The sequence below is a fragment of the Mauremys mutica genome, chromosome 4, assembly GCF_020497125.1.
Source record: "Mauremys mutica isolate MM-2020 ecotype Southern chromosome 4, ASM2049712v1, whole genome shotgun sequence".
Taxonomy (NCBI): domain Eukaryota; kingdom Metazoa; phylum Chordata; order Testudines; family Geoemydidae; genus Mauremys; species Mauremys mutica.
Genome location: NC_059075.1, coordinates 145,592,373 through 145,615,173, shown reverse-complemented (window position 1 = coordinate 145,615,173; position 22,801 = coordinate 145,592,373). Strand labels below are relative to the sequence as shown.

At 41.7% G+C, this 22,801-nt stretch overlaps 1 protein-coding gene across 2 annotated transcripts in view; it reads right to left on the bottom strand.

The window, feature by feature from the left end:
• Positions 1 to 1,729: 1,729 nt before the first annotated feature.
• The window catches only part of SYCP1 (synaptonemal complex protein 1), a 66,699-nt gene continuing 45,627 nt past the window's right edge, over positions 1,730 to 22,801 (bottom strand). The window contains exons 24-32 of one of the 2 annotated variants that reach the window (XM_045016952.1): positions 17,178 to 17,294; positions 15,056 to 15,166; positions 13,831 to 13,923; positions 12,595 to 12,669; positions 10,922 to 10,981; positions 10,585 to 10,764; positions 3,280 to 3,423; positions 2,781 to 2,867; positions 1,730 to 2,692 (exon numbers count right to left, since the gene is read on the bottom strand). In XM_045016952.1, the coding sequence (XP_044872887.1) occupies positions 2,549 to 2,692; positions 2,781 to 2,867; positions 3,280 to 3,423; positions 10,585 to 10,764; positions 10,922 to 10,981; positions 12,595 to 12,669; positions 13,831 to 13,923; positions 15,056 to 15,166; positions 17,178 to 17,294 (1,011 nt within the window). In that variant the 3' untranslated portion in view covers positions 1,730 to 2,548. The remainder of the gene's footprint in view (positions 2,693 to 2,780; positions 2,868 to 3,279; positions 3,424 to 10,584; positions 10,765 to 10,921; positions 10,982 to 12,594; positions 12,670 to 13,830; positions 13,924 to 15,055; positions 15,167 to 17,177; positions 17,295 to 22,801) is intronic. The other variant, XM_045016951.1, reaches the window with a different exon arrangement.

The window sequence follows — 22,801 nt, the reverse complement described above, 5'->3', positions numbered from 1 at the left end:
TAAGACAGAAAATATCATAATGCCACTTTATCAATCCATGGTACACCCATACCTTAAATATTGCATGCAATTCTGGTCATCCCGTCTCAAAGAAGATATATTAGAATTGGGAAAAGTACAAAGAAGGGCAAAAAAAATGATTAGGGGTATGGAACAGCTTCCATCTGAGAAGAAATTCAAAAGACTGGGACTGTTCAGCTTGTAAAAGAGATGACTAAGGGGGTATACGATAGAAGTCTATAAAATCATGAATGGTGTGCAGAAAGTGAATAAGGAAGTGTTATTTACCTCTTCGCATAACACAAAAATCAAGGGTCAACACAAGAACCAGGCAACAGGTTTAAAAAAAAACATAAGGAAGTACTTCTTCATACAATGCAGAGTCAATCTGTGGAACTTGTTACCAAGGGATGCTGTGAAGGCCAAAAGTACAGCTGGGTTCAAAAAAGAATTAGATAAATTCATGGGGGATAGGTCCATCAATGGTTATTAACCAAGATGTTCAGGAACTCAGCCCCATGCTCTGGGTGTCCCTAAACCTTTAGTTGCTAGAAGCTAGGACTGGACAACAGGGGATGGATCACTCAATAAATTGCTCTGCCTTGTTCACTCTCTCTGAAGCATCTGGCAATGGCCACTGTCAGAAGACAGAAGACTGAGCTAAAATGGACCATTGGTGTAACTCAGTATGGTGATTCTTATGTACTTATGTCTCATCCACTATTGAGATGTTGGTTCCCGCCTCTGATCAACCTATGATACCAGCCTCCATAGCCCACTTGTTAAATTTTCAAACAATCACCTCTATGCTTTCTCCCATTCTGCTCCTCAGTTCGGGGGTGGGGAGCTCCCCATAAACATCCACAAACTATTGCATTATCTTTTCAAGCCTTCCTTAGACTCCTTTTTTAGGCAATACACACAAAAAAACAACCACCCCAAACAAGCAATACAAAAAAACCCTGACAACAATTAGGTTGCTGATGTGCTGAGACTACCGTCTATCATGCTGACCATGTACTCACCTGTTTGTTTGCTTTTCTCCATCTATTTCTTGTCTTATACTTAGATTATAAACTATTTGGAGCAGGGACCATCTTTTTGTCCTGTGTTTGCACACTGCCTGGCACAATGGAGTCCTAGTTCATGACTAATGATCTAGGTGCTATGCTAATACAAACAAACAAAAACTAATAATAAGAATTTCTATTGTTGCATCCAACGAAGTGGGCTTTCACCCACGAAAGCTCATGCTGCAAAATGTCTGTTAGTCTATAAGGTGCCACAGGATTCTTTGCTGCTTTTAAGAATTTCTAGACATGAGTGAAATCCTGGTCCCAGTGAAATCAATGGGAGTTTTGCAATTAACTTCTATGGGGCCAAGGTTTCATCCAAAGATTTTTATTTTCCTTGATATTTGTGGATCTATTTACATTCAGAGATCAAATTGGGATAATTCTCTGCTACCTGAATATAAACAACATTTTTGCTTTAAGACCTGTTTGGTGCTAACTTGACTACTGATGAGCTCATCATTTTATAGGTAAGCATTTAGCCAGGAGGTTCCTTTCCTGGAACTGACACCTCCTCATCTACTATTGGGAGTGGACTAAATCCACCCCGGTCGAATTGGCCCTGTCAACACTGGTTCTCCATTTGTGAGGTAACTCCCTTCTCTTTATGTGTCATTATACAATGCCTGCATCTGTAATTTTCACTCCATGCATCTGAAGAAATGAGGTTTTTTACCCACAAAAGCTTATGCCCAAATAAATCTGTTAGTCTTTAAGGTGCCACTGGACTCCTTGTTATTTAGCCTAACACTTTCTCGAACTTTTTTCAGATTAACTGTTTAATGACATTTGGAAAGTGTGTTTTCAGTAATCTGAAAGAACAAGTTTACATATGGCATTTATTATAAAACTACATTCCTGAAAAGCAAAAGAAATAAGATTTGAATCAATATTGTTAGAAGTTCAACACTTAAATGTTTCAATACTGTTACAAACTGAAAACCAGGCTACTGCCTCAACCAACTACTTTAAAAGAATATTTGTAAAGAATACATCAAAAGAACAAAAAAGAAGAATGAATTCAAATATAAGTATTCAATTAAATGAATGTAGTTCAACAATCTCAATAATAATAAAACAATATTCTTATGGATAAGATACTGCAAAAGTGACAGTAAACTTTAAAAGAACAAAAACTGATGCTATTTAAATGACTAAACAATTTTGCAACGTATTTTTCCATTTTAACACACTATACATTATTTTTTCCTATCAATTATCAAAATGGGCCAAATTTATTCCCAGGTTTATGTTGTTTTATGATGGTGTAAACCCAATGCGAAGAGTCGCCTCCAGAGGACAAGGTTGTGGTGGAACAAAATAACCACAATGAAATCAACAGGAGTTCCACGAACATAGCACTTCCAGGATTTAGCCCTAAACCAGTAATATGCTGCAAGTGTAGGATTAATAAATTCTACTGTAAAAGATTTTATATTAACAGAAAATTCCTAACTGATTGCTCAGTTTTAATTTTAGGCAAAGAGTTTTTCAGCTTCTTTTATTTTTTTTTTCCTGTCCATTTTAGAAACTGCAGTCCATCCAGTCTCTCGCATCTTTCTCATAGCTGTAAGTTTCAGTGCAGCACCAGTAGATTTTATGGTTGACGGAGTTGATATCTAAGAACAAAAATAAAACTATCAATTTATTTTTGTAACCAAATCTTTCAAGTATGTAGTTTGATCTGAAGTAAAGTTAAGAAGATACCTTTTTCGGTGTCATAACACATAAGCGAGAAGCTTGAGGACAATTTTTGTACAGCTTTTTAAACATTTCTTCCTCTGAGACTATGCTCTTAAATTAAAAAGAAAGTTCCATAATCAAAGACATAATAAACTATATATGTTTTCTATGCTACCATATTTATTAACATTCAATCATGAAAAAAGAATGTTCAAAAACTACTATACATCCTGATGAATTCAACAACATTCAGTCAAATGCCAGAGATATTAGAATTTAGTGCAATTGCAATGATTAACTGAATATATAATAATGCTTCTGTAGACATGCCCTGATCATGTTCTAGAGTTATTATGTACACATAAACTAACAATCTGAGTTACTTCTTAAATATACACACGCATACATATTTTTATTTTGTACAGTATATGATATCCTGAATGGCAGGCACACATTCTGAGATACAGCAAAGAGTGTACACAGAATAAACAGTGATAGACGCTATTCATTTTGAAATTTTTACCAGGAGGTCATTGTGTTCTGAGCTATCTGAGTGAGTATCCAACTCTAAAAGCACTTTTCTTTTTTTCTTCATGTCTTCTTCTGAAAGGGGATTCATGCTTTCTCTTTGCAATTTATATTTTGGAGGAGTCTTCACAGTATATGTCTGGGGGAGAAAAAAACCCAAAATATTTAAGATTATGTTGTTACACTAATTTCATAAATGGAGGACCAGATCCAGAGCAGAGTACAGAGTGTGAGTTGTATCATGATTTGTGGAACTGGAGTCAGAAGGCTCATGTTTTCCTGGTCTCTTCTCCATAACAGGTACTCCTGTGAGGACACAGACATTAGCAAAACAGAATGGACTAAAGGAGTTGTGAGGGTGTCACGGAGTCCCCGGGGGATGCTCTGGAACTGCTCCCCACCAAGCCAGGCAGGACTTTGGGGAGCCTCCTCTCCCTTGGAGCAGACTGTCTCAAGGGCAATAAGCTCACATGGCTTCACCTCCTGGGTCTCTCCTTGGAGCATTCAGCATATGTCCCTCCGTGCGCTTCCCACAGCGAGTCCGCACAGGCAGGGTCCTGGGGAAGCCACAGGGTCCTGCACTCCCACTTCGCAGTCAGACGTGACTCTCAGCTAGCCAGTAAAACAGAGGTTTATTTGATGACAGGAACACAGTCTAAAACAGAGCTTGTAGATACAGAGAACTGGACCCCTCAGCCGGGTCCATTTTGGGGGGCAGTGAGCCAGACACCCACGTCTGCACTTCACTCCTCGTCCCCAGCCAGCTCCAGACTGAAAACCCCCTCCAGTCCCTCCTTTCTGGCCTTTGTCTCTTTCCCGGGCCAGCAGGCCACCTGATTTTTTTGTCTCCAACACCTTAAGCAGGGGAGGGGCCAGAGTGAAAGTAATTTACAGGACTTACCGGTACTGCTGGAGTCCTGAGGGGGGGCGTGGTCTCAACCGGAAGAGGCGGTGCCTCTCAATATTTAAAGGCCCTGGGGCACTGGCTGTGAGCCCCAGGGCCTTTAAATCAACCAGGGGCTCCCAGCTGAAGAGGTGGCTGGGAGCCCCCAGGGCTCAGGGGCAAATTAAAGGGCCCGGGGCTCCAGACGCCGCGGGGAACCCCAAGCTTTGCCGGGCTGGGGCCAGGATTTAAAGGGCCCAGAGCTCCTGCCGCTGCGGGGAGCCCCGAGCCCTTTAAATCCGGGCCCCAGCTCCAGCCACCGGAGCCGCGGGCGGGATTCAAAGGGCTCTGGGCTGCTCACAGCCGCGGGGAGCTCTGAGCCCTTTAAATTGCGGCCCCAACCCGGTCGCCGGAGCCACAGCCGGGATTCAAAGGGCTCTGGGCTGCCCGCAGTGGCGAGGAGCTCTGGGAACTTTCAATCTCCACCGTGGAAGCCGGTGCGGTCTGGCACAGTGTACTGGCTCTTGCCTGTACGCTGTACCGGACCGGACCGGCTTACTTTCACCTCTGGGAGGGGCCCAGGCCATCAGTTGCTAGGAGACAGAGTGTCAGGCATTTATGCACACTGGCCCTTTGCTCTGCAGCAAGCATACACCCTTATTCCACCACCTAGATACTTAAGAACTGCATAGGGGACACTGAGGCACCAACACAGTATTCAGAGAAAACATTAAGAACATTCCCAGTTTGTCACAGAGGGGCACAGTGGCACAAAGGTCATATGAGGTGACTATGCCAGAGGGACAAGTGATCTGAAGAACAAGAGCCATCTGTGAACCAGGAGACACAACGCCCAGAACGAACCTACAGAAATACATAAATTATCACATAATGCAATGACAGATAACCATCCAGAGGCCACACCAAGAGGGCAGAGACTCAAAAGAGAGAGCGAGTTTGCTAGACTTGTTAACAGGAAACAGATATAGGTCACTTCTGGTGTGGTTCCCTCTTGAGGAGACCAAACTATCTCAAAAACGATGCAACCAGCAGATTCTGTGGTAAAGACAAGACTCCAGCTTGACTATGTGCTAGCAACCTCTGGTTCAGGGGATACAGGGTAGGGGGTCTTGGTATCAATTATTTGTTTTTTAATTATTATATTAAAATGTTGTGCAAAATAGGTACGATTAATCATAATAAGTGGAACTGGAGTCAGAGGGCCCATGTTCCCTGCAGAGATTATTATGGAGAGGTGTAACAGGGTCCATGACCTGCTCCTCTTCCTGCTGCCCACTTGTGGCCCCCTATAAGGCTCACAGAAGTTTCAGGGTTGTGCAACACCCATGTCTTTATTTACTTAAGGTTATCCCACCACCAATGTCTTTGGGCGAGGAATGGTGAGGGGTGTACATTCCTGCCCCAACTTCCTCCTCCCCGTCACTGGAGAGAGGAGGGGCTGAATGAGCAGGTGTATTAGTCAGGCTTGGCCCTGGTCTGGCTGGGGTACCATCAGTACCAAAGAGAGGTGTTCCTGGAGTAGACATGATGAAGAGGTCTGCCTGGCTAACAAACTGCTGTAGCACGGGTAGACTCAGTGCCAACGGAAGAGGAACGCTTTGGTTCAAAATCATGGATTGCTGCCAGTGCTGTAGACTTGCTGCAATGTATTGGTGCAGCAGATGGCACCATTGCGCTGCTCGTTGCCAAGGTAGCAGGCTTAGCTTTGTTAAGTGTGCCTGTCTTAGAGCTAGTCTGCAGGGGCTCTTTTGCTCCTTGGGCCATCCCAGTGCCTCTTGGTCCGGAACTCTGGGTGCCGACAGTACTGGAGCAGATTTGGTGGTCACAGATCGCCTTTACTGAGGTGATTCTCACTGAGGCAAGGAGTGAGACCACTTTTTTTGTGGCTTTCTGCGCGACTGGGTCCTTTGCAACTGTTTTTGAAGAGGATCCCATGTCCGATGCCGCTGCGGGTGAGTGCTAGCGGGAAGGGGTCCTGTGCTCAGGATCAGAAGCAGGTTAAAGGGATTTCTCCATCATCATAAGTTTTAACTGGAGATCCCTAGCTTTTCTAGTCCTTGCTGTCAGCTTTTTAAAGTGGTGGCACTTCTGTGCGATGTCTACCAGACAACGGACACACTTCGAGTGACCATCTGAGACTAGTATTGACAGTCTACAGGTCAGACAGAGTTTAAAACCTGGAGAACTAGGCATGTCAAAGAGGCTGTTCACAAATAAGGAATGGGAATAGTCCCTTCCAAGTGCCTCTGGGCTGTGAGGCAGATTTCCGCTGGAGGAGGGGGAAAAAAGGGGGAGCTTTTTTTTCCCCAATAGTGAAAACATGAAGGAAGAAGTAAATAAAGGATAAAACTACAAAGGTTGAACTAAAGGAATAGCAAGGTTTTTGAGGGCGCTGTTGTTGTTCTGACCGAAGCCAATGGCAGTAGAGAAAGAACGGGGGTGGTTGTCTAAACACACTGGTGAGAGACAGCCGCTGCGCATGCACAGCCAACTGGGGCACTGCTACTGCAAATCTCCTACTAGAAGTGCAGGGGCGCACTAACACCTAAAATGGAGCACCCATAGGGACGCTCCTTGAAGAACCTATCTTCTGACAATGGCCAATGGCAGGTGCTTCAGCGGGAATGAATAGAACAGGGAATCATCGAGTGATCCATACCCTGTCATCCACTCACAGCTTCTGGCGAACAGAGGCTAGGGACACAGAGCACGGTGTTACATACCTGCCCATCCTGGCTAACAGTTATTAATGGACCTAACCTCTATGAATTTATCTAGTTCTTTTTTTTAATCCTGTTATAATTTTGGCCTTCACAACATCCCTGGCAAAAGGTTCCACAGGTGACTGTGCATTGTGTGAAGAAGTACTTCCTTTTGTTTATTTTAAACTTGCTGCCTATTAACTTCATTGGGTGACCCTGGTTTTTGTGTTAAGTGAGGGGGTAAATAATAATTCCTTATTCATTTTCTCCACACCTGTCAAGATTTTATAGGCCTCTATCATATCCCCTCTTAGTCAACCCTTTTCCAAGCTGAAAAATTCCAGTCTTTTTAATCTCTCCTCATATGGAATCTGTTCCATACCCCCTAATCATTTTTGTTGCCCTTCTCTGTACCTTTTCCAATTCCAATATATCTTTTTTGAAATGGGGTGATCAGAACCGCATGCAGTATTCAAGATGTGGGCATATCATGGATTTATATAGTAACAGTGGAGGAGCTTGGTTTGCCAGACTGATCAGCAGAGCCAAGACTGACAACCTACATGAAAAGGCTGCAAAACAGCATGCCTCTGGACTGCATCAACATGCAGAAAGCCTTATAAGCCAGTCACTGTCAACCCCAGTTTTAGAAGTACTTAATACGGCTGTTAAGAATGTTGGAGACACAACTCAGTTTATGTGAACCAATATGGCGTTGCATCATACTTTCTATTTAAGCAAGAGATAGCACACATACAAACTGGAGGCCAATGTTAAGTGCATTGTCACTTATTAATCCTGAAGTTGGACACTGGTTCCGAATAAGACTGGCAAATGCTTGATATCTTTCTGCAAAAAACTCAGCTGACTGTCTAGAAACATCGGCTGCAACAGTGAAAGACTCAGCAGTTGAAAAAGTGAAGAACTCTCTCACCATATTCAATAAATGTGCATAAGTGGCTGATGAATGCACCAATGCAAATAGGCATCAAGTATTAAGTCACTGCGTATGTTATCTTGATGTCCGTGGTAGGCCAGTAGATGCATTCTAGATGTTCAGGCTATAGAAGACACATCAGCTACATCTGTGACATCTTAGAAGAGTTAAAAGCTTGTAAATTGGACCCCAAACAGATAGCTGCTTGTGCATTTGATGGAGCTACAAACTTCTTTGGAAGACACAGTGGAGTACAAGCTTTACTCAGAGAAAAGTGTAACCCTAATCTCTCCTATACACACTGAAGAGGCCATCTAGTCCAGCTAGCGCTAATACAAGCTGCAGAATCTTCAAAAGACATTAAAAAGCCATAAATTGAATGGCTTTGTTATACTCTTTTTTCAGCAAGAGTCCAGAAGGACTGAACATCTTGGAAACAAATAGAAGATACACTGGGACTGAAATTCAAATTAATCCAACTTGGAAAAACCTGCTGGCTTTCTCATGAACGATCCTTGGCTGTTGTCTTAAAATGACTGAAACCATTATTACTGGCTTTAGAAAGTTTCTACCAAGATAGGACAGATCTAAGTAGTGAGGCTTGTGGACTACTTTTGTTACTAAGTTTAGAGAAGCCTATTGCCATTCTCCTTCTTGCAAGTCTACTGTTAAAACCACTTGGGTCATTAAACAATGCCATCCAGACATCGGCTACAAAAGTAGTAGATCTTTGTCCAGGAATAGAAGCTACCCTTCTGGATCAATCAGAGAGATATCCATTGAAAATGTACTGTAAGAAACAAAGACTTCAGTCCAGAAGTTGACTAATGAAGGCACTTATATTGACTCCTTAAGTAAAGAGGACAAGAAGTGTTTATTAAGCCAGCTGAAAAAGTACACAGACTTCATTCTTACAAATCTACAATAGTGATTTCTGGATTCTACTAACCTCTACATAGCTATTACAGATGCCTGTTTTATAAAACACCTACAGTTGCGTGGAATGAGGCGCTACCAGCAATGGGGCTGCTGTAGGATCAAGATAGACTAGAGAATTTTGAACACAGAGTGGAATATCATACAACGAACTAATGAAGATTTAACTTCAACTTCTTCTTTATCATCACTACTGGTTCAACCCAATCTCTGTGCTATGTTTCCTGGGATGAGAGTAGTAGGAATTCATCTCTTGCTACTCCAAGTCACAATAGCTACAACTGAGCATTCTTTTTCCTCATTGAATAGAATTTTGTATTCTGAATGAAGTAGCCTTCTGCCTGATCATGAGCATATCATGAAGGACTGGAAGTAACAGATACACAAGACGACACCAAAGAGTTGTGCAAAATTACAACAAGAAACCAAGAAGGATGTAGATGTAGTGCTTCATAGTAGGCTTGAGTAGCCAACTTTAATTTCTTGGTGATTTTAAAACATGAGTTAAATCTAATAAAATGGTCATGAAACATTTTTCAGTTTTTACTATGGTGCCATCCAGCCCATCTTTGCCCTCACAGTCCTACCCTTGTCAGCCCTCACCACCCTGTATATTCTGGGGCTGGTGGCTGCGCCACTGGCTGCCTGGCACTCTGGGGCTGGGGGCCGCACTGCCTGCCCGCTCGACTGGTGCTCTGGGGCTGGGGGGCCGTGCTGCCCGCTTGCCCACAGCGTTCTGGGGCTGGGAGAGCTGGGAGCCGTGCTGCCTGTCTGGTGCTCCAGGTCGTGCCACCAGCCACCCAGCACTGGGGATGCTGGAGGCCACAGTTCCCACCTGCCCAATGCTCCGGGGTTGGGAGCGCTCAGGCAACCTGAGGCTGGGGTGGGAAGGCTGGGGGTGGGAAGGAGAGGGGCTTTGTACTGCAGAACTACACCATGACCATAGAAGAAGGGTCTGGATTTACCTCGTAATGTATACAATATGAAAACATAGTTAACACATTTAACAAAGAATTATACAGAAGACAGTACACTAACACTTACCATCTTAGCCACTTTGTTCTCCTTCATGTTTATTATTCATTAATTATTATTATGGTAAAATTAAATATATTATAAATTTGTCAGAAGAGAAGAATAGGGTTTTAGATTTCTTTTCTAAATAGTACACTTTATTGCTGATTTTAAATTCTTATAGAGGTATTCAGCATAAAGTTGACCTTAGTTATTTACATATTTGAATTGTATTGGTTCAAATGCTGTAAAAACTGTATGTGGGTTTCTCACATTTTAAAAAGAGCCTATTTTATGGCTATTATATAACAGCCATGAACACTGTAATGCTATTATAGCCATGCCATTTTTTTTTTTTTTGCTACTTACTAGAAACATTTCTGCAGTGCAGGACACACAGCACTTTTCCACCAAGATGGTCAAAAAACTCTTGTGACAACGATTAAATAATGCCTGACAACAGCCCTGTAAAATGGGTTTTGCTAGCCCCATTTTACTGATGGGTAGACTGAGGCAGAGATGAGTGAACTGACCTGTCCACGATCACACAACTAGCAGTAGTCAGGAACAGAATCTTGGAGCCCTGTTCCACTTTTCAAAAACTTGTTTTTCCCTAAATATCCCCAAATATACGCACATGAAAAATACTCTAATTTTTTTTAACCTATGCTTTCCTTAATCGAAAGCGAAAAAGTGTCTCTGGAGACAATTATATCAGATGGGCCCTTAAAATAAAATGAAAGGTACATTTAAAAAATAAATAAAACACAAACATGGAAATAATATACTATCCAATAAGCAACAGACCTTTAATGATGGAGTGACCAAGACACTTTTAGTAGGTGTCCAAGAAGACATTTCTTTGTTTTCCAACTTGTTCTCTTGAAAAGATGTGAAATTCTGGGATAATTTTTTTTCTGAATTAACTGATGCAGAGGCAAGCTTTAAATTGGTTTTAGGAGTATCCATAAAGAATGTTTGTGTTTTCTAAAAATAATAATAAATGAAAATATATTAAAAACCAGTAACATATTAATAAATGCCAACTTGCCAATGTTTTCAGTAAGTATGAAACCTTAATTTAATTATACATGCCTGCTAACATAAATCATAACATTTTTTTAAAATCAAAGTAAAAAGCCACCTTATGCTTTTTTTCTTTTTCAGAAACCGCATTTTCTTTTGCTTCTCTTGCAAGGTTTTTCTGTTTAAAAAACAGAGTAGTGTAAGAGGTAGTAAATGCTCTATTAGCAAATATTTTAGCTGACTATATCTTCTGTACAATAATGGACTAGTACACATGTTCAGCATTCAGTTATAAACACACACAACAATATACAAGCAGCATTTAATTAAATTTCAGACTTCAGTAGATATTAAAAAAGTGGAAACAAGAATTAACAAACTTATCTTAATTATATATGGGAAAGGATACATCTCGTACTGTCCCTACATACCCAGTTTTCATTAGTGTTTGGTTTTGAATTATGCAATAAGATTTTTTTTATTTCAGACTGTTTCTCATTCATTTACTTTTATGGAGTTCTGCCACATAGGGAGTTTTGTCCTCTTCGGAGTCAGGTAAATACAGCAAAAATGTATTCATGAATATTCTGTCAAACATTTGTGATCCCTTTTATTCACTAAGGGCTTGAATCTTCAAACACTTAAGCACATGAACAGACCCATGAAACAGTCCATTGACAATTACACAACATGAATAGAGAATTTATTTGCACAAGTAATCTACTGAACAACTGTGAATAGTGAGCAAATAAATAAAAATTGCAATCTGTTTGTAGATAATTAATGAACTAAAAAAGAAGCTAAATTCATGAGATTATTTCTTGCATATTGTTTGGCCAGTTCTGGTCTTGCGCTAGAATGAGTCATTTAGCAACAAATTCCATGAGAGTGCTTGAGGTTGTAATAAAAGGTAGTGTACAAGCTCAACAATCCGTATGCTAAGATCCAGACCATCAAACATTCCTCCAACAGTTTGTATCTGGATAAGGAAAGGCTAAAATGTCTGGGTCCAAAACATAATTTCATTTTTCATATGCCTGTCCTCTTGTATAGAAAACTTCTATAGAGTTGCAACTGGATTACTTCAGAGGCCAAAGGTGAAATCCTGGACCCATGTAGGTCAATGGGAATTTGACTTAAATTCAGCTAAGCATGCTGACTTCAGAGCACATCAAGCTCTTGAGAGCAGAATGAGGCTTAGTCTACACTACAAAGTTTTGCCAGCATTGCTATGTGGGCTAGGAGTGTAAAAAAGTGAACCCCTCTACCTGACATAGCTATGCTGGCAAAAACCCCTCTGAAGACACAACTACACTGACAGAAGAGTGCTTTGTCAGCATAGTATCAGAGGGGTAGCCATGTTAGTCTGTATCCACAAAACCAACGAGGAGTCTGGTGGCATCTTAAAGACTAAGATATTTATTTGGACCTAAGCTTTTGTGGGTAAAAGAAGAAGAACCATCTGAAGAAGTGGTTTTTTACCCACAAAAGCTTAGGCCCAAATAAATCTGTTAGTCTTTAAGGTGCCATGGACTCCTGGTTGGTTTTGTCAGCATAGTTAATGCTATTTGGGGGAGTGCTATGCCAGCAGGACTCCTTTTGCCAGCATATCCTGTCTCCAACAGGGGGCTTTGCTGGCATAGCTCTGCCAGAATATCTATACTCGCAAAGGCTCTTTAGTGTACACAAGTCCTGAGAGAGAGGAATCAACCCAAATTTTCACCATAACACTAAATGATATAGCCACAGGGCTAAGCCAAAAAAAATTAAATTTAATGCCACAAGACATACCTTCTCTTCAATCTCTATTTTAAGCTGCTCCTTAAGGGATAATAGTTCACTTTTCAGATGAGATAGCTCAATTTCCTAAAAAATTACAATCAGATAAGAGTTAATCATTTTCTGTTAAATTGAAAAAGAAAATAGTTTTGAAAAACTCACATAAATGTATCTGTCATATACTACTATACTGTTCAACTTTACATTATTTTAATAACAGAATTAATTCTAAAAATTAACTGTGGGTACCTTCAAACACAAAAGCAGCAAAGAATCCTGTGGCACCTTATAGCCTAACAGACGTTTTAGAGCATGAGCTTTCGTGGGTTGCATCCGACGAAGTGGGTATTCACCCACGAAAGCTCATGCTCTAAAACGTCTGTTAGTCTATAAGGTGCCACAGGATTCTTTGCTGCTTTTACAGATCCAGACTAACACGGCTACCCCTCTGATACTTCAAACACAAAGCCATTTACAGGCCTACGGTTAAGTTGGATGTTTTGAACTAACGGAGTTTCCTATCTAAGGAACAGGTATGTTCAGCATGAATTAGTTAAATTGTAGACTTAGATCAACCCCTTCCCATGGAAATATGTGTGAAAAAGTCCTGTAAGAAGGAAATCTCCATGAGAATCCACACTGGGTTTGAGGGGGTTGAGGAGCTGAGGCTACACTGTCAGAGACTCCTCAATGACTTGGTGACTGCTCTCAGAACATTCCCCAAAGTGGGGTTTTGCCAGGTAAAGGAGAGGCATAGAAAAATTAATGCAGTCATATGCTAGGAGGTTGTTTTTATTTTTTTCAACAGATCAAGTACTACTGAGAAATGTATCTATTAATATTTGGACAGGACTGTTCAAGTCAAGCAGTTTTTCTCATGTTATTTGTGGCATATTATTACCAGGAAAAAAATGGCACACTGTTTGATACGAAAGTTCCGTAATCAGATAGAGTGGTGAAAACATTCAGAGGCCATCAGGAGAAAAGTAGACAGGAAAGTACACTTGCTTACATTTCATTTAAAACACTTTATACTGTAACACATATAAAAACAATAATAAGCAAGTATGGCACACAGAAATTGGGGGGCTAGCCTTCATTGTACAGTTCCAGAATATAAAGTACACATCTAAAACAGAGAAAAAATAAACAGTAAAAAAGGAAAAATTGCATTTAGTTATGTTACTCATCTGCAGCTGTTTCTTTTAATTTTCTCGTAGTTATTCACTATTAAGGTTTAGCTCTTACCAAGGATCTCTTTACTGACATTTGTTCTTGTTCTTTCGTCTTACAGAGTTCTAATTCTGTATCTTTTTCTTCAACCATTTTATCATATTGATGCTGCATACAAAGAGTCATGTGCATAAGTGTGATAAATAAAAATTATCACTTAAAAACAGCTAGTATTCATTGTTTATTCAGAAGTTACAAAAGATTACTAACTTTTTTAGACACAAAACTAGTTTAAAGCTTCAATGATACATATCTTAACTCTTTCCACAGATGATACTCACACTTTTTCTCTATGCAATAATATTCTGTGAGGCCATTTAAAAGCATTTTATGTCCTCAATGGGGAATCAAATGTACCCAGGGGGCAGCTCCAGGCCCCAGCACGCCAAGCGCGTGCTTGGGGTGGCATGCCGCTGGAGGCACTCTGCCAGTCGCCGGGAGGGCGGCAGGCAGCTCCGGTGGACCTCCTGCATGTCTGCTGGAGGTCCACCGGAGCCGCGGGACCGGCGACTGGCAGAGCGCCCCCCGCGGCGTGCCACCGTGCTTGGGGCGGCGAAATCGCTAGAGCCGTCCCTGAATGTACCTGTGTGTAAAGGCTGGTTATACTGAAGCAAGTAACATTTATGAACATATCCATTTAAAAAGAGTGCTTCACTGAAATATGTTAAACTGAACTACCCAGGGCCACTGAAAAGTTAGAGGCCTTACAAGAATGGGTCCGAATTAACACCAAAAGAAAACCTGGGGTGGGAGAATGGGACCAAAAGGAATCTGAAATGCCAGAAAACCCTTTCAGTATCCTTCCACAGAACAGACATGGGAATATTCAGAATTCTAAATGATCATTAAGGTCCATATTTCCCTTCTTCCATAAAAATGTATGCAAATATAATACCTCAATATTTGCAACCCCCAAAGCAGCTCTAGGAGAACTGCAATTCTGCCACAACTAGTATTACAATATTAGGGATTGCCAAATCCTTTTGTTACAAGTAATAGTATAATTTCTGCTTATCTACATATTTAGGAGTTAAGATAGTGAAGAAATGCCTCCTGTCATTGATGCATTTCTTGTTAGATGTTAAGAAACTGAGCATATTTCCAGCTTAATTTTCCTAGATCAATGTCCTTATAATAAAGCTCAATTTCCTAGTTCCTAATACTTGTGGTTTGTGCAATTTTACTGATTCCAGACATAATGTCATGTATTGTACATATACAACTAGCAAAATCATTTTACCTTGTGTTTTTCCATAAGTGCTACCATTTCAGCTATCTTGTGCTGACATCGAATATCAATTTCTTTCTGCAGTATTACTGCTTCATCAGCTATTAACCTCATCTTTTCCACCTGTTAATAACACAGTATTTTCTTCTAATTTGTGAGCAGTATTGAATGCAATATTTTAAGGAAACTCCCAACGCTACAGATAGTTTAGTTTTTATGACAGTCCAACACTTAGTTGGGTGTCCATTAGCTCAGAAGCCACTTTGTTCTTTAAATGGCTCACTTGCAGTGCTTGCATTGTTGCACAGTTTATCTTTAACTGTAAGACATGCAAAATTTTGTGGCATCAAGTAAAAAAAAAAAAAGCTAAAAATATATAAAAAGTTAAAATACTATATATATATACATTAAAAGAAATGCTTTTTCCACAATGGACTTGTCTGACCATTTTTGTATTTTATCAAATATTGAAACCACAGCTATTCATTTAATGAAAAACACAAGATACATTTTGAAGTTATTCTAACAATTACAGTTATATGGATGGAATAAACAAATTGATTTGGAGTATTTCCTTCTTTGTGATATTGTAATCTACAGTACTGAAGATTAAAAAATGTCTGGCTGCCCTGAAAAATTTGTAAAACAGATACTTTAAAATCATAGTTTTTTTCCACTTTCATTTTATTTCAGTCTGGTACTTTCTAGCACAAAAAATTACTGTGCAACTAGTTTTAAAAATAATGTATTTTTATTTTAAAAATTCCTGTACTAGAATGCACATTAGTTGAAAGGCAATTTAACAAACTACATTTTTAAACTTGGATACCTAAACTGACGCGCTAAATCCTAACTTTTATTTAGGTGCCTAACTTTAGAGACCCAAATATTAACATTTTCACTTAAGGACTCAAAGCTGAAAGCCTATAATCACCAGTATTTGTAGTTCACACACAAGCACTTCCAATGACTTTGTCATGGCCCTGGTCAAACTCCCCCTACTAGACATTCACTAGGTGCTGTGTTTGGGTCTCACCATGCTGGAGCCATATGCCCTTATGCTTCCTGACTCTGAACGAAGTCCATGCATTCCCTGTCTCTTACTCTGGGTCTCTAGGCACACTTGCAGGCTACAAATATTCTGCTAACAACCATCTGGCAAGCTGAGACTCCATGGTCCAACTTCCTAGGCCCTGAAAACTAGCACCGGTACCCCGAGGCTCCCCAGTAGCTTACTCACACACCTCCTTGGAGCTCCAACCTTGTGGGCACTCTGGTTTAGTTTCTCTTCAGGGATTCATGATAGTTGAAGAAAACACATATAGGCTTTGCAAAAGGGATTGCTAAAGTAATTACTTTTTATATTAGCGCAAAAGAAATTCAGATCATGCAAAATAAAACACATCTATATGCTATTCCCTGTCTCAATTTCCTCACCTGTTTCAGTTTCCTCCTCAGTGTTTTCTGGGATTTGGTTAGAGTCCTCTAGTGTGTCCAGGAGCCCGCTCCTGCTGCCCGTAGTGTCTCCTCCAAATCATGGAGTCTTTCTTTCCTCATGCCATTTTCCTTTGACCTTGGCTGGTCCTCCAAAGTCAAAAAAGTCCTCTCTCCTTCCAAAACACTGTGTCTTTGTTCCTCTCTCCTGCACCAGGCTTTCTTCATCTGTCTGACCCTACCCTCCCAGATTCTGTGTTTTTAAAAACTAGCACTAACATCTTGGTATTTGGTTTTGCTCTTTGGGGATTTTCCACTTTTCAAACCCCCTTGCAGAGAAGTTACAGAAAAATGTTTCTCCAAGGCTTCAGCCATCACACTGTCCAAAAAATGGTCCCATTTGAATGGGATTCATTCACATTAATGACTTAATTTGTTTGATCTGTAACTTCTCCCAGTCTTTGACTGACTTACTACAAATTGAGGGTTGGAGTTACACATACAATTCATGATCTCACACAGAAGTCATAAACTGTATATAGACAGTTTCCCCATATGGTCACGGGTGTCCACAGTACAACAACATGTGGACGGAGTTCAGGATCAGCCCTAAATAACTTTACAAAACACATTAAAATTGGATAAATTATCAAATTACTCAATTGAATCCAAAGAAACAGTAAATTTTAGTAATTCTTACCTTTTCAAGAAGTTTTTCTTCTGTTATGTTTTTTGCCTCAGTTTCTTTTTGGTAGCTGTCAACTGTTTCCTTATGTTGCCTATTTACATTTTCGAGCTCTAGTTGTAATATATTCACCTTTTTACAAGACAAAAATCATTTAATTAACCATTCAGGAGTAAATTTTAATATATGTTGATTCATTTAAGCAGTTATTATCTATTCTGTACTGGAGATACAAAATGAGTGAGGTAATATCTTTTATTGGATCAACTTATGTACTGGGACAGTTTACCTTCTATCCAAGATTCAATTTTTTTTAAACAAGGATCTGAGCTATGGCCTTTCACATTTTTTCCTAATTACTGGGAAAATAGCAACAACAATTTCAATTAAATCACCCCCTCCAATTGAAAAACATATGAAAAAGGAAAAATGGAACTTGGTGAGTTTCAATTAATACTGTCTCCAAGACATCATCCCTTACAGAGGGCGAGGTTTCTGATTACTTGAGAAGACAGGGCCGCCTAAAGTGTACATGATGTCCTAAAATTCACAAGGAAATAAGACCATGCTTGCTATTTCCGGGATACTCATCCACTGGCAGTATGACTTCCTCCCAGAGCTGTGCAGCCACAGAATAATCTTCCATTCTTGTACTCTTCCTGTTCTTGGACGGGAGGGGATTAGCTATGCAAAGCAGGGCTCTGCAACAGTTAAACTCCCATACCACCTTTGCAATCCCCATCCTAAGCAGTACTGCATAGTCTTCGGCCACAGTCAATGAACTAGTCCTGTGGGTTTTTTATAATTTCCATTTATAATAGAATTGATTGAAGAACAGGGGATTTTCCTGGCCCATTAGTCTTAGTAAGTTTTTGTTATTATTATTAATAAAAACTTCTATGAAAGGAACTGTACTTGTTAAAACATTCTTTTGAACTGCTGATTTTGTGGGCAAAATGCCTGGAAGAGGCCAACAATTTGCATGTTTGACTGGGAACTGACTTCAGTGAAACCATGACATGAATTAAAAGGGTGCACCCTAGTAAAATTAGTTTATTCAAAATTAAGTGCTCAGAATATTTAAACAAAAGCTCATATATTATGGCAGAAATAAATTATCACACAAATTACATATGAATAATTAGGCTAGAGAGAAATGTCTTGTGCTACTTTCAGTAGATGCTAAAGAAAAGAAGTTCAGAAGGAGAAACAAACCATTTATATTATTTTGTTCCTTTTAGTAAAGCACAAGGATATTAGTAATTTAAATAATGTTATATTGCTGTCGAAGTATGTAAATGTATTTTTAAAATTGTTGTTGTAGCCATGTTGGTCCCAGATATTAGAGAGATAAGGTGGGTGAAGTAACATATTTTATTGGACCAACTTCTGCTGGTGAAAGAGACAAGCTTTTGAGCTACATAGAGCTCCTCTTCAGGTCTGGCTGACCTGACCAACTACAATGCACACAGAAAATGCTCATTTATTAACAAATCATTTGTGGTTTAACCCTGCTCCTAGTCAAGTCAATGGGACAACTTCCTTGATCTGAATGATACAGAAGCAAGTCCTGGATAACTTTATTTTTCAGGAAAACTGAAACTGACAAAATTAAAACTAAAGAGAGATTCTGAACTCCCAAACTCCTATTTGGATTTGAATTTTGTTGCTGACCTGTATCTCTGCAATGAGCCAAACTAAAATCTAAATAAAAATGTGCTTATTTATCCATAAAGGTTCTTATATGGTCACAGATATTGTAGTACTGGAATGCTACATCTGAATATTTTGCAAGCCGGGCTAACTTCTAATTCAAAGTATTAACTGATCCAAAAAGATAATACGTGCATGGGTGCTTGCAGCACTAGAAATCTGACTACCCTTGAAATCTTGTCCTAGAAACAGTGGATACAATTTCACAAATTTATTATTAAAGGTTTGATTCAATGAGGTGCAGAGTATCTCCTGTAAGATTCTGAGGCCTTGTCTACACTACAAGACTATTTCGAATCAACTTAGTTCGAATTTGTGGATTCGACCTTATGAAGTCGAATTTGTGTATCCATACTAAATACACTAATTCGAATTTCTGAGTCCACATTCACGGGGCCAGCGTCGACTTTGGAAGCGGTGCACTGTGGGAAGCTATCCCACAGTTCCCGCAGTCCCCGCTGCCCATTGGAATGCTGGGTAGAGCCCCCAATGCCTGCTGGGGGGAGAAATGTGTCGAGGGTGGTTTTGGGTAAGTGTCGTCATTGAATCGTCAATCACAACCTCCCTCCCTCCCTCCTTGAAAGCGCCTGCGGGCAATCTGTTCGTGCACTTTTCTGGTCAGTGACAGCGCGGACGCCACAGCACTGCAAGCATGGAGCCCGCTGCGATCATCGCCGTTTTCTCCTCCTCACACTTTATCGTCCACCTCTTCCACAGTCAGCTGCTGAGAAATTGGGCTACTTTTCAATGGTGCTGCAAGCACTGGGGGACCATAGGGGACGTTTTACAAACATCAACGTCGGGTGGCCGGGCAAGGTTCATGATGCGTGTGTTTTCAGGAACTGTGGGCTGCTCAGACGCCTGCAGGAAGGTAGTTTCTTCCCAGACCACGAAATAACTGTTGTGGATGTGCAGATGCCTATAGTCATCCTCGGGGACCCAGCCTGCCCGCTAATGCACTTGCTCATGAAGCCCTATACAGGCGCCTGGGACAGCGACAAGGAACTCTTCAAATACCAGCGAGCAGCGAGCAGCGTGACCTGTGACTGTTCAGTTTCTTTACAGAGAAGCTGAACCTGCCCCTGTTTCTTTACCCAGTTACTGTTGACTCTCCTCTTCGGTTACATACCCCGTTCACCCCATTACCCCCACTTCCAGCACACATGTAAAAATAAAATACATGTCCCATTATTACTTAACAAAGGTTTCTTTATTAATGACTTTTCGTGAAAGGGTTGAAACTGGGACACAGACTGTGCTGGGTAGGGTGTGCGGTGATGTAAAGACCGCCTCTAAACTCAAGGAATGACAGGCTCCTGCTCCTAGAGCGGTCCGCAGTGCCGGAATGCTTCTTTCAACGGAGCCTGCCATCCCTCTTTATGGAATTCTGTGTGCGGGCGCATATGTGACCTTGTGGTGGAGGAGGACGGATACAGATTCCTCAGCTGCGTGACTCAGCGGTCCAGGACAAGGACCGCTGTATAAGATCTGTAACCGCCCTCCCCCGCTGCAAAGTCACATCTCCCCCGCCCACACAGATCCTGGAAACCACCTCCCATACCGACCAGGGTGCCTACTGACTGCACCGTGTGTGTGACCCGCTGCTGATCCTGCCCCTGTGTCTGTACCCTGGGAAAGGTGACTGTCCTATGCAATTAACCACCCCCTTCCCCACGCCCCCCATTCAAACACAGTCTTCTTTGAAAAAACATAACGGAAACAGTAATTAACAGCAAATCATTTTTATTAATTAAGTAGACAGTTAGGGGATGGGACTGGGATTGGGACTACTGTGAGTCTGGAAGTGAAGGACTTCGGCAAATGTAGGGTATGAGAGCTTTTGGGTACTTGAGCACTGTGCTGTGGTGCAGTGACAGTATTCACGTCCCCGGCCGCCCCTCCTCCTGATTATTTTCGGTGAGGGGGGTATGGGACTTTGTGGCACGGGAAGTGCGGTTGCAGATACACTGCAGGGTGTCTCTGTCCTCCTGCGGTCCTGCAGAACATCCACAAGGCGCCTGAGCGTGTCCGTTTGCTCCCTCACTAGTCCAAGCATTGTTTCAGTCGCCTGCTTGTCTTCCTCACGCCACCTCTCCTCCCGTTCGCTGTGTGAGCGCTGGCACAGAGAGACGGTCTCCCTCCACTGGCTCTGCTGGTCCGCCTCTGCTAGGTAGTAGCCCATACGTTCCTCGAACATCTTGTCCCTTGTCTTTTTCTTTCGCCGCCTAATCTTTGCCAGCCTCTGCGAGGGGGATGCTGTGGCAGGTCTGGAGACAGTGGAAGCTGTGAGATGGGAAACAGGGAGTGAATTCCTTGCAAAGATACATTTTTGCGAACAATTAACTGAGTGTAGGCTGTCTCTGTGAATTCTGGGTTGAGACCCCTGTGCCTGCTGGGGGACAAATCATTTTCGCGGTGGATTCTGGGTAAATGTCGCCAGTCATTCCTTCCTCCGGGAAAGCAACGGCAGACAATCATTTCAAGCCCGTTTTCCCAGAATTGCCCTGGCATACGCCATAGCGTGGCAACCATGGACACTGTTTTGCCTTTTGTGTATGTCACCGTATGTGTACTAGATGCCGCTGACAGAGGCGGTCCAGCAGCGCTACACAGCAGCATGCTTTTGCTTTTGCATGACAGCAGAGATGGTTACCAGCCATATTGTACCATCTACCATACCATAAATTGGTAATAAGATGGTAATAAGATGGGCATGGTTACCTGTCCTTTTGCACTGCACCATTTGGTGCTGTCATAAGTGCCCCTGGCCGAGCAGCCAGGGGTGCAAAAGCAAAAATTGGGAATGACTCCCTGAGTCAATCCCTCCTTTTTGGTATCTAAAAATAGAATCAGTCCTGCCTAGATTATGGGCAAGTGTACTAGAGAACCACTGTATCATAGAACCAGAGAGCACAGCTGCTCTGTGTCCGATCCTGCATAAATTTGGAGCTGTATGCTATTCACAGGGGGTGCTCCTGCAATAACACCACCTGTTCATTCCGGCCTTCCCACAGCCTTCCTGGGCTACCATACCATTGTCCCACCACTTGTGTGATGAAGTAATAAAGAATGCAGGAATAAGACACAGTGACTTGTTTGTGAGAAATGAGTGGAAGGAAGCCTCCAGCTGCAATGATAGTCCAGGCAGGACATTAATTACTGTGGATGAAGGAGCCCATCATCCCTCTGCTAGTCCAGGGGCAATTCAATCTTTTCTTTACACAGGAAGGGTGGGGGCTGATGGAGCTCAGCCCCCTGTTGCAATGATGAGGACGGTTACCAGCCATACTGCACCATCTACCATGAAAAATTAGGGCCAGGCGCCCTTGATCGACCTCACAGATGCTAGTACGCATGGTTACCAGTCCTTTTGCACTGCCCCATGTGCCAATAGGCTGATGATGAGGACGGATACCAGTCGTTTTGTACCATCAGCCATCCATAGCGTGGGGGGAGCAAGGATGTTGGTGTTGAGTGCTGCACCATCGCGTCTATCTGCAGCATTCAGTAAAGATAGGGTGACATGTAAAAGAGTCAACAGAGGATTGTTTTCACTTCTGGTGGTGGGTGGGGTGTGTGCGCAAATTGCCGAACTATGCCCTGACCCACCGCAGACACTGTGTTTGACCCTAGAAGCATTTGGAGCTCATCCAAGAATGCAAATACTTTTCGGAGACAGCAGGAACTGTGGGATACCTTGCGTCCTCATTCCCCCCTCCCTCCATGAGCGTCCATTATATTCTTTGGCTTTCCGTTACGCTCGTCACGCAGCTGCGTGCTGAGTCTGTGCTATGCCGTCTGTCCGTAGTTTTTTTAAAAATACTTTGGACCAGGCGTAAAATTACAGTAATTACCCTAATTAGATGCAGGAGTCTCCGAGCGAGATCACCCTGAGGACGGTCACTGAAGGAGATAGAGAGCGCATG